At 40.5% G+C, this 12,858-nt stretch overlaps 1 protein-coding gene across 1 annotated transcript in view; it reads right to left on the reverse strand.

Annotated features, from left to right (window-relative positions):
- The window catches only part of CACNA1E (calcium voltage-gated channel subunit alpha1 E), an 817,054-nt gene that overhangs the window by 94,358 nt on the left and 709,838 nt on the right, over positions 1-12,858 (reverse strand). Inside the window, exons 14-17 of the mRNA XM_073571345.1 lie at positions 10,917-11,029; positions 7,654-7,766; positions 7,417-7,548; positions 80-152 (exon numbers count right to left, since the gene is read on the reverse strand). Of these exons, the coding sequence (XP_073427446.1) occupies positions 80-152; positions 7,417-7,548; positions 7,654-7,766; positions 10,917-11,029 (431 nt within the window). The remainder of the gene's footprint in view (positions 1-79; positions 153-7,416; positions 7,549-7,653; positions 7,767-10,916; positions 11,030-12,858) is intronic.

Genomic DNA, 12,858 nt, shown 5'->3' on the forward strand with positions numbered 1-12,858 from the left:
ACAAATAAGCGAGGAGTAGATTAAGCTTCCTAGTGCATGAAGGCATATGTTTTATTGATAAATAGAAAATTATCATTACCTGAAAGACGGTCATAATGGCTGCAGGAAATGTATCAAAATTTGCCGAAGGGGTGCCATCATTAAAATTAAATCTGCAAACAATAGAAAACAAAATGTGTAATAAACATCAGTGTAAGATACACATTGTTGGAGAAAAAGCATAACCCACCATCACTGGGTCGTACAATCATTGTCTGGTGCTTGCTCAGGTCTCAATGTTTGGCTGCAGCCATGACGTCATGTTGACAGCGCGCTTTTGCTGCTGTAGCTAATCACTGAGCTCAGTGGCTGTGCCAAGGTAGACGGCAGGAGTCGCTAAGCTGAGTGATTGGCTGCAGCGGTGATGCGTGCTGTCAACATGACGTCAGAGCTGCAGCCAAAACACGGGGACTGGAGCAGCGGCGAACAGCTATCGTCATCCATAGTACCTACTATGCAGAGGCATAACTATAATGGGTGCACCAGGGCCTTGGAGCCTATGGGGCCCAAAAGGTCCTGTTGGCTCATATGAAAAGACCAATATTAGTGAAGATTTGCAATAATTGAGACCCCGTTGAAACTTCTGCATTAAGATATCGTTGCTACTATGTCTGATATTTTAGGTATTTTTCAACATTTGGGGTCTAGTTTCCTAAAAGCGGACAACCCCACTAATACCGGAAATAAAAAATTGACTGTGAAATAAGAGTAATTGGCGTTGCTCTCATCTGTCAATTTCCACCAAGACCAAGGCAACATTTTTCAATACTTGCTAATGAAGTGAAACAAATACGAAGGTGCAAATTTACTGTGAGCAAAGCAATGCAAAAACACAGACACACGAAAGATGCCGCTGGATCTATAACAGATGCATGATGTAACATTTGCATTATTTTAATTAGCTTTACTGTTCAAAGGATTCTACAAAACGACACTGTGTATGGATGCAGAGAGAATAAATCAGAAGCTAACCGACAAAAGTAAACATGCGTACTTTGTTCACCTAGTCATTGACTCCAATGCACAGCGTGATATGGCGGTATGTTGTGAGAATTATAAATGTTTCATGAAAAACATGTATAAAATATAGCCTTACTGTCATATTTACAATATTATACATTGTAGGTTCTTTGGACACCTTTAGATCAAATTGTGTGAGCCCATCTGCCACAACAAGTAGACCCCACTAAGATGGGTCTCCAAAGTATACAGTGGGTACGGAGAGTATTCACACCCCTTTAAATTTTTCACTCATTGTTTCATTCCAGCAGTTTGGTAAATTCAAAAGAGTTCATTTTTTTATCATTAATGTACACTCTGCACCCCATCTTGAATGAAAAAAAACCCAGAAATGTAGAAATTTTTGCAAATTTATTAAAAAAGAAAAGCTGAAATATCACATGGTCATAAGTATTCAGACCCTTTGCTCAGACATTCATATTTAAGTCACATGCTGTCTATTTCCTTGTGATCACCCTTGAGATGATTCTACTCCCTCATTGGAGTCCAGCTGTGTTTAATTAAACTGATAGGACTTGATTTGTAAAGGCGCACACCTGTCTATATAAGACCTCACAGCTCACTGTGCATGTCAGACCAAATGAGAATCATGAGGTCAAAGGAACTGGCCAAGGAGCTCAGAGACAGAATTGTGGCAAGGCACAGATCTGGCCATGGTTACAAAAGAATTTCTGCAGTACTCAAGGTTCCTAAGAGCACAGTGGCCTCCATAATCCTTAAATGGAAGAAGTTTGGGACCACCAGAAGTCTTCCTAAACCTGGCCGTTCAGCCAAACTGAGCAGTCGTGGGAGAAAAGCCTTGGTGAGAAAGGTAAAGAAGAACCCCAAGATCACTGTGGCTGAGCTCCACAGATGCAGTAGGGAGATGGGACAAAGTTCCACAAAGTCAACTATCACTGTAGCCATCCACCAGTCAGGCCTTTATGGCAAAGTGGCCCAACGGAAGCCTCTCCTCAGTGCTAAAAAAACACATGAAGGAGTCCGAGACTATGAGAAATAAGATTCTCTGGTCTGATGAGACGAAGATAGAACTTTTTGGTGATAATTCTAAGTAGTATGTGTGGAGAAAACCAGGCACTGCTCATCATCTGCCCAATACAATCTCAACAGTGAAACATGGTGGTGGCAGCATCATGCTATGGGGGTGTTTTTCATCTGCAGGGACAGGAAGACTGGTTGCAATTGAAGGAAACATGAATGCGGCCAAGTACAGAGATATCCTGGATGAAATCCTCTTCCAGAGTGCTCTGGACCTCAGACTTGGCCGAAGGTTCACCTTCCAACAAGACAATGACCCTAAGCACACAGCAAAAATAACAAAGGAGTGGCTTCAGAACAACTCTGTGGCCATTCTTGACTGGCCCAGCCAGAGCCCTGACCTAAACCCAATGGAGCATCTCTGGAGAGACCTGAAAATGGCTGTCCACCAACATTCACCATCCAACCTGATGGAACTGGAGAGGATCTGCAAGGAAGAATGGCAGAGGATCCCCAAATCCAGGGGTGAAAAACTTGTTGCATCATTCCCAAGAAGACTCATGGCTGTACTAGCTCAAAACCGTGCTTCTACTCAATACTGAGCAAAGGGTCTGAATACTTATGACCATGTGATTTTTCAGTTTTTCTTTTTTAATAAATTTTCAAAAATTTTGACATTTCTGTTTTTTTTAAGTCAAGATGGGGTGCAGAGTGTACATTAATGAGAAAAAATGAACTTTTTTGAATTTACCAAATGGCTGCAACAATAGAAAACGAATCACTCTCTCTTGGGTTAAAGCCTGCATAATAAACTTAGGAAAGAAAGGATCCAGTTGTGCATGCATTGTAGCACCTGCACTTGTTCCTGTATCCGTGTTCTTGTGTGGATGTTTGTGAAATCCGTGAGAATGGTGTGAAGTGGTGTCGGTGGATGTTAAAAATACGGGCACTGTGGATGACAGTAGTTGTCTTTTCTATTGTTACATTGGGGCTAGTTTGGAGGACACACTGTCTGCCACTTGGGGTGTTATTGTTTTTGTATTAAGGACATTTTTCCTGGAAAGTGGGATGCGGGGCACTGTGGCTGATGTGAAGGTGTTGTTGAATACACCAAAGGTAATGGCTGATAAAGTTTACAGAGAAATTTTCCAGCATCCACAAAGATGATAGCATAAAAACAAACTATGAATAAATCATGATAAAAAAGTGATACAAATGTACATAATTAAAAAAAGGCTCCTGAATTCTCACGCCTTTCGGATCACATTAATCCTTATTCATAGTCAGACTATGTATCTGTCTATGAATAAGGATCTATGTGATCTGAAATGTGTAAGAATTCAGGAGCCTTTTTAATGGTTTACTGAAATTTAATTTTTATTCTATCAGTTTTGCATATGCTGGATATTTACCCAAGAATCGTCAAATGGGTTTTTTCTTTCGTGCACCATTACTGTGGTTCCTCAACGTGCTGGCAGGATCATCTACATAGATTTTCTTAAGAATTTCTCCTTTTTGCTACATATAAAGACAATTTGGTTGGCACTGTTTTGGACGTTGAGTAGAATACTTGGAAAACATTTATCACTGGGTGCTACATTTGTGGATATTAGTTCACTGGGTGGGGGGGATAGGCATGAGATACAAAGAATTGCTGTCGCCACACAGCTGTTGGGTGACCCGGGTCCAGGGGCTTCTTCCCTGTCCCTAACACTAGGGGGCACCGTAGCTTGCCCTACTCCCAGGGATACTTCTGAAGGTGAAGATGTCGGGGCCTCCACCCTTATCTCCTGAGTTAGCCCTCCGTCTGCTCTCTTCCTCCATCCAGGGAAGAGGGTTGCTACTGTGCACCTTAATACACAAACCCGCCAAAAAAGGCAACACAAACAAGGGTTAACAGAAAACTCCAGGCATACCAAATATTCACTCACATATAACAGAGGAATGCATTGGGGCATGGAGGTAGAGGAATAAACCAAAATAGAGAAGGATAGGGAGATACCACACATACAAAACAAACAACAGCCACAGATAAATCCTTCAACTACCCTTCTCATATGAACTCCTCTTCAACCGTTAGCCATGCAGTAAATGCTAGCTCTGACAAGGATTTATAACAGAGCCCAGATTATAAAGGGGAAAGGAGTGGTTAACCGAGCACAGCTGTGAGCACAGGGATTTCCAACATGGGCGATTAACCCCTGTTCTGCCAGAAGAAATAAACACATTTAAAATGAAGAAGTGCTTATTCTCAGTGCCGAAGTAGGAGCAATCAGACGCTGCGGTCTTCTGGCTCCACACTGTTATGGTAACCCCATGACAGTTGCAGCACATAAAGAGTTTTTAGCAAAGTTCCATCTTGAGTCCTATTGAGATGTCCAGAATGTTCTGATGTTTCCACTCCTAATCTTAAAAATGTTGCTAAGGACTCTCACGATACAGATTCAATACTTTATCATGACACTCTAGCAAGACACTCAGCAAGCAGCAACTGAAATATTTAAAGGGGTTGTCCAGGACTTTAATATTGATGACCTACCCTTATGATAGGTCATCAATGTCTGATCCTCCGCCGATCAGCTGTTCCTGGTGTCGGCAGCTGGAACTACTCAGTTATGAAGCTGCACAGCACAGCTCCATTAACTGTATTGTGGCCGTGGTTGGGTGCCGCACATCCACCCCTTATGCAAATAAATAGGAGATGGATTAGCAGTACCCAACTGCGCCACTATTTAGTTAATGCAGCTGTGCAGCATTGTAACTGATCGGTGTAGGATGCCGCTGTTGTACCCACCGATCAGACATTGATAACCTATTATAAGGATAGGTCATCAAAGTTAAAGTCCTGGACAACCCCTTTACCAACTGGACAGCAGAACACAATTCAAAGTCAAAAGGCCCCTGTACACATTAGATAGCTGTTGGTTGAACAATCATTCAGATACCATCTTCTCTTCTGAATCTCTCATACACAGGAACGATCAGCTCAGCGTCAGCGGAATCCTCTGGCAATGGCTTAATCTCTCCACCGTACTGAAGGGTTAGCCATTGAAATTCCACAGGTCCCATCCTTCTTTCCCGGAGATAATCTACTAGTAGACAGGCAGGAGACCCTGATAGACATTAGATGGTTGGCTGATCTTACTGATGGGGCTTGGAGAGTTGGGAAGATGGCCATACTGACACGCCAGGCTAAAAGGGTTGTATATAGAGTTGAGCGACTTTGGTCGGATCTGGTTTCATGAAACAAAATTTGTTTCAGATGAAACTGGTCCGACTAGAGCAAAAAAAGTCGGAGTTTCGTCCGAAACCCGACCCCAATGCAAGTCAATGGGAAATAAAAGTCGGCATTGAGCGGATGACATTCATCCACTCAATGCCGACTTTTAATCCCCATTGACTTGCATTGGGGTCGGGTTTCGGACGAAACTCCGACTTTTTTTGCCCTAGTCGGACCAGTTTCATCTGAAACAAATTTCGTTTCATGAAACCCGATCCGACCAAAGTCGCTCAACTCTAGTTGTATACTATAGGGCTAGAGAAACACAACAGTGGGAGCACCACCCATGGCTATGTCCATGGCTTGTATGTGGCATTGTAGCACAGCTCCATAAAGAGAATCGGGCTGGACGGCATAACCACTCAACCTGCGGATGGGTGAAGCTCTGATTTTAGAAGAAAGCAGCCATGTTTTTCCAATCCTGTATAGCTGAAGGGAAACTACAAGACAAAGAATGGATATTATGCATCAACCTCTACAGATCTCCTCTAGTGGTCGGCATTCTTTATACTGTGCATAATCAGTGTTATGCACCTATTAGCTGGATGTGAGAAACATGACACAACTCCACCGACATCGAAAATACATTTGTTTGTCAGAGACAGTCGCCTAGGCTGAAAATTGAAATTGTATAATCATTTTGTTCTTTTTTATTAGGAAAAATGGTTCTTGTATAGTATTGAAGCCCGGACTTACGAATGGACCTCTGTCAAGCCGTGTACCATAAAGCCTAATCCCAGTCTGCGGTTCTATACATTTCCTTTTCCCTATGAATTTAAACTGATATTTTCCTGCCTCCTTATATTAAGGCGCTTTATCATCCCCTGTGTAAGCAGTGTTTACAGTATCCTAACATTTTCTGCAATGGATCTGATCAATATTACAGTTATTCATCAGTATAATTGGCGCTGGGCTCAATCAGCATGACATAGTGAACTATACCAGGGTCCGATGGGATCCTTGATGCAATGTTTCTGTGATCTTGACATTTTTCTACATAATAATGGTGCGCTCTTAAGTTAACCCTTCCAGGCAACTTACGAGGCCTAAGGCATTTTATGTCATTATATCTTACAAGGAAAGGTAAGCTATAGTCTTTATGCAGCAAACAGAATATTTTAGAAGAGCATATCTATTTCGATAAAAGCTTTTGATAACAAAAACATGCCAAAAAGCATTTTTTTTTTTTTTTTGCTATGCTCAGCTCTCTCCCACAAGTTAAAATTGCATTTTTGAAAGGGTGGTTCTGCCAGCACTATAGATGCTGAGACTTTTCTCACTTCCCTACATCATGAACCCACCTGCCATTATCCAATGACTTGCCTGCCATTAATTGAAATCCCTTCTCTCTCTTATGTCTGAATTCAGTTTGGCATGGATTAACCCTGACAACAGGCAGTGGGCAGCAAGGTAGACAGAAGGGAGACACCTAGTGGTTGGCACATATTGAGTCATTTTTCAAGGGGAAGACAACATAATTTTTAATTAAAGTGAATTGCCGATTGTTTAGTTGCCATATTATCAAAATGTGTTATTGTACAGGGACTACATAAAGTGGATGTGTCACCAGATTTCACAATACAAACTGCATACAATATTAACAGAATTATTGTACAGTATATAGATATATTTTTACGTTCCCCAGGCTATTATTAGAATACTAATTTAATTTGTTGTTTATGTAGTACCCGTTCTAATATGGATTTTCAGAGAAATTACACCAGCATCATCATGATCAAGACCTGATGATGCTGGTGTACTTTCTCTGAAAATCCACATTAGAATGGCAGTACTGCATAATCGTCAAATTAAATTAGTATTTTAACAGTAGCCAAGGAAACTTTAAAAAAAATATGTCTATATGCATTAAATCTGACTTGGATTTTCAAAAGTAAATATACCAGCCTCATAAGGTCTAATATATATATATATATATATATATATTTTGTAATATATTGTGAAATCTTGTGACATTTCAACTTTAGCACCTCCTGTCCAGGGATGAACAAGGACTTTATGTACTGCCATACATTACTTTATCATGGAGTTTTCATCCACTATAAGCAATGCTTTAATACCGCACTCATACAGCATCCTACCTGCCACCGTACAGCTGCATCCCCAGGAGCGCAAACACAACAATGAAAAGGAAAAGGAGGAACAGCAGGCTGATAATGGACTTCATGGAATTCATCAAAGACACCACCAAGTTCCTCAAAGAGGCCCAGTATCTGGAGAAATACACAAGGATCTACCATCAACCCATGCATTAAATAAAACAACGTGCATTTGAAATATTGAATGAGACATAGAAAAAAAAAACAAATTGCACTTACTTGGTTACTTTGAAGATCCTTAAAAGACGCAGAGCTCTCATGACACTGATTCCAAAAGATGTTCCAGGCCGAAATATAGCCCAAATGACTTCAAAAATACTTCCTATGGTGACCTACATGACGCAAACACAACCAAATAGGCTTAATAAAATGTTAAAGGGGGGTATTACCATCTCCAAGATCCTTTCCCAATATGTCGTAGGTGTAATAATACTAATATTAGCAAATGCCTCCAATTCAAAATGTAGTATAGTTCTTCTGATTAGCAATGTTGCTTATCCCATGTGCAGGGAATTGCAGTAGCTTAGGTATCCATGGTTACAACCACTAACAACCAGCTGTCACAATATGAGTGGTTGTAACCATGGATACCTAAGCTACTGCAATGTCTTGCACATAAGCTACATAAGTAATCAGAAGAACTATACTATATTTTAATTGGAGGTATTTGCCAATATTAGTATTACTACACCTGCTACATATTGGGATAAGATCTTGGAGATGGAAATACCCCTTTAATTGCAGATATCTACATAGAATGTTTGAATTAAATGGAATTTAATAGTAAATATGTTAAAAAAATATTTGTAGGCAGATAAACTGCCGACCACTGCAGTTAAAAGCCCCCTAAGCCCATTAGATCGGTAAACACCGATCCACCAAACCGCCGCACGACCAGCTCTACCATCGCCTTCTGTATCCTCACCCATCCCGTTGTAGACTGTGAGCCCTCGCGGGCAGGGTCCTCTCTCCTCCTGTTCCAGTCGTGACTTGTATTGTTTAAGATTACTGTACTTGTATGTATTATGTATACCCCTCCTCACATGTAAAGCGCCATGGAATAAATGGCGCTATAATAATAAATAATGATAATAATTAGATAACTGTCATCTGAATGGTATTTCGGCAGGCAGAGCTATCTCCCCCAATTACCCCATACACAGAAACGCTCGGCAGAACATTCATGTGTACTTTATAAGAGAATATTCCTGCCAGGTTCCTCTGGGGGTCATACGTAAGTCATATTAATGCACAAGGGCTGGCAGTGTTTGAAAGTTGACTACATGTTACAACGTCCAGCTGTGGCCATTTTTTGCTCTTTTTTTTTCGCTTTAGGTTAATCATTGATGTTGTTTATAAGAGACATAAATTTCTTATTTTTACATTGAAATATGCGTAGGTTGATTTGATATTTTTGTTTGAGACCATTTAATTTACCATGTTGTGCATTGAAACACAAAAAAATATGGGTTGGAATGGAAATTTAGTTTTTACAGCATTCACTGTGGAGTAAAAATGAAAACTTTATTCTGATTTCCTATTCTTTTCCATGTTTGTCACTCATAAAAGTTTCAGATCATCAAACAAATATAAATATTAGACAAAGATAAAACAAGTAAATTCAAAATTCAGTTTTTAAATGAAGGTCTTTATTATTAAGGGAAAAAGAAATCCAAACCTACGGGGCCCTGTGTGAAAAAGTGATTGTCCCCTAAAAACCTAATACCTGGTTGGGCCACCCTTACCAGCAATAACTGCATTTGAGTGTTTGCGGTAACTGGCAATGAGTCTTTTACAATGCTCTGGAGGAATTTTGGCTCACTCATCTTTGCAGGATTGTTGTAATTCAGCCACATTGGAGGGTTTCCGACCATGAACTGCTTTTTTAAGGTCATGCCACATCATCTAAGTTGGATTAACATCAGGACTTTGTCTAGGCCACTCCAAAGTCTTAATTTAGCTTTTCTTAAGCCATTCAGAGGTGGATTTGCTGGTGTGTTTTGGATCATTGTCTTGCTATATAACTCAAGTGATTTCCACTACCATATTTTACTGTTGGTATGATGTTCCTTTTCTGAAATGCTCTGTTACTTCAATGCCAGATGTAATGGGACGTACACCTTCCAAAAAGTTAAACCTTTGTCTTGTCAGTCCACAGAGTATTCTCCCAAAAGTCTTTGGGATCATCAAGATGTTTTCTGGCAAAACTGAGACTAGCCTTTATGTTCTTATTGCTCAGCAGTGGTTTTCATCTTGGAACTTGACCATTTTTGTCCAGTCTCTTTCTTACGATGGAGTTATGAACACTGACCTTAACTGAGATGCGCAGTTCTTTGGATGTTGTTGTGGCGTCTTTTGTGATCTCTTGGATAAGTAATTTTGGTTGACCGGCCACTCCTGGGAAGGTTCACCTCTGATCAATGTTTTTGCCATTTGTGGATAATGTCTCTCACTGTGGTTCACTGGAGTCACAAAGCTTTAGAAATATCTTTATAACCTTTTCCAGACTGATAGATCTCAATTACTTTGTTTTCCTATTTGTTCCAGAATTTCTTTGGATAGTGGCATGATGTCTACTTTTTGAAGATCTTTTGGTCTACTTTACTTTGTACGGCAGTAATCAGGCAAGCGTGTGGCTAGGGAATGTGAACTCAGCTTCTCAAAGAAGTGATAAATCACACTTTATTTAAGAAAAGGGGAGGCAATCACTTTTCACACAGGGCCCTGCACGTTTGGATTTCTTTTCCCCTTAATAAAAATGACGTTCATATAAAAACTGCATTTTGTGTTTACTTGTGTTATCTTTGTCTAATATTTAAATTTTTTTGATGATCTAAAACATTTAAGTGCCACAAGCATGCAAAAGAATAGCAAATCAGGAAGGGTACAGTTTTTGACACAACTATATATATATATATATATATATATATATATATATACTATATACAATGAATAGTTGTTTTAAGTTTTGCTACTCTGAATGAACCATATATTTGTGGAGTGAGTTTTTTTTTTTGCATCATTTTGGTGTGCATATAGCTTTCTGATGATTTCTCTTTATTTCTGGCAAGGTGCCCAAAAAACAACAATCTAGTTTTTTCTTTGCATTCACCGTGCAGAGATTAGAGCTGTTGCTGTACGTCCTAGATACCCTGTGATTCACTTACACTATTATCACGGGATTCTATAAGTTAAAAGGAACTGTTCAAAGCGAAAAACCTATTTAGAAACACGAAGCCTCTGGCTGCCTCGGGGTCTCCGAATTTAATAATGGGAGTCTTCTAATCTTCAAGCGGTCTGCCTCTAATCTTTCAATATTTCAAATTGCCAGTCAGATCTATGCCGGAAAACCGAGTAAATCTAGCAGGATAACTACTCTGATACAGTGATGTTGCGATGAGTTGCGATGCGTTGCTCTGAACTTGGTGTACTGTTATATTTTTCACTTTGCTTGGTACAAGTTTTAGAAATAAGTTTCTCACCCCACAGTCGAAACAATTAAATGAAGAGTGGAAGTAGAGGCGGGGGCCCATCCCGTACATCTTGAGGGACATCTCCAACAAAAATAATCCAAGAAATAGGAATTCTGCATAGTCTGTAAATAAACCATATTCCCAGCCCGCCCCCCCAAAAAAACATTGTTTAGATCAATATTAGAATTGTATAAACTGTATAATAAAATGTATGAGACAATCCATATTTGTGAAAGGGAAAATGCAAACTGGGAGACGAGAACCAAAGTGGGAGACGTGAACCAAAGTTGGAGATGTGAACCAAACTGGGAGACGTGAACCAAACTGGGAGACGTGAACCAAACTGGGAGACATGAACCAAACTGGGAGACATGAACCAAACTGGGAGACGTGAACCAAACTGGGAGACGTGAACCAAACTGGGAGACGTGAACCAAACTGGGAGACGTGAACCAAACTGGGAGACGTGAACCAAACTGGGAGACGTGAACCAAACTGGGAGACGTGAACCAAACTGGGAGACGTGAACTAAACTGGGAGACATGAACTAAACTGGAAGTGGTTAACCAAACTGGGAGACATGAACCAAACTGGGAGACGTGAACCAAACTGGAAGTGGTTAACCAAACTGGGAGACATGAACTAAACTGGGAGACATGAACTAAACTGGGAGACATGAACTAAACTGGGAGACATGAACCAAACTGGGAGACATGAACCAAACTGGGAGACATGAACTAAACTGGAAGTGGTTAACCAAACTGGGAGACGTGAACCAAACTGGGAGACGTGAACTAAACTGGGAGACATGAACTAAACTGGGAGACATGAACCAAACTGGGAGACATGAACCAAACTGGGAGACATGAACTAAACTGGAAGTGGTTAACCAAACTGGGAGACATGAACCAAACTGGGAGACGTGAACCAAAGTGGGAGACGTGAACCAAACTGGAAGTGGTTAATCAAACTGGGAGACATGAACCAAACTGGGAGACGTGAACCAAACTGGGAGATGTGAACCAAATTGGGAAAGGTTAACCAAACTGGGAGACATGAACTAAACTGGGAGACATGAACCAAACTGGGAGACATGAACTAAACTGGGAGACATGAACTAAACTGGAAGTGGTTAACCAAACTGGGAGACATGAGCCAAACTGGGAGATGTGAACCAAACTGGGAGACGTGAACCAAACTGGGAGACGTGAACCAAACTGGGAGACATGAACCAAACTGGGAGACATGAACCAAACTGGGAGACATGAACCAAACTGGGAGACATGAACTAAACTGGAAGTGGTTAACCAAACTGGGAGACATGAACCAAACTGGGAGACGTGAACCAAACTGGGAGACGTGAACCAAACTGGAAGTGGTTAACCAAACTGGGAGACATGAACCAAACTGGGAGACGTGAATCAAACTGGGAGATGTGAACCAAACTGGGAAATGTTAACCAAACTGGGAGACATGAACCAAATTGGGAGACATTCATATCATACATTTTTCCGAACAGCATAATGGTTCAGGATATTGAAAAAAAATTAAATGTTCTAGCCCTATGAAAAAGTAAGGATACAAATCCCTGGATCCCCTCCTTCCAATTGCGCCAAACCACAGACCACAGGATCTCAGCTTATGCATGAGTACAGCAGAAACTTTCTAAGGATCGTCTAAGCATGATCATGCATAGGCTGAACACTTACTTCCCATGGTATGAGCAATCAATGGATGGTTTGAGCAGGTGGTGCTTCACAAAAGAGGAACATCTGCTACACCTAGAGAGTAACCGTTTTAATTTTTTATTTCATAAATCAATAGTTCAAGTGGAAATAAGAAAGTATAATAATATATCTTATTAGATAAATTTGCTTCTTTCTCCTCCTGGACTGATCATTCATTCTCAAAATTCTCAATTCACAGGTAAAATCTGTCTTCAGTGAATATA

The sequence above is a fragment of the Dendrobates tinctorius genome, unplaced genomic scaffold (assembly GCF_039654945.1).
Source record: "Dendrobates tinctorius isolate UK_male_01 unplaced genomic scaffold, ASM3965494v1 ptg000029l, whole genome shotgun sequence".
Classification (NCBI taxonomy): domain Eukaryota; kingdom Metazoa; phylum Chordata; class Amphibia; order Anura; family Dendrobatidae; genus Dendrobates; species Dendrobates tinctorius.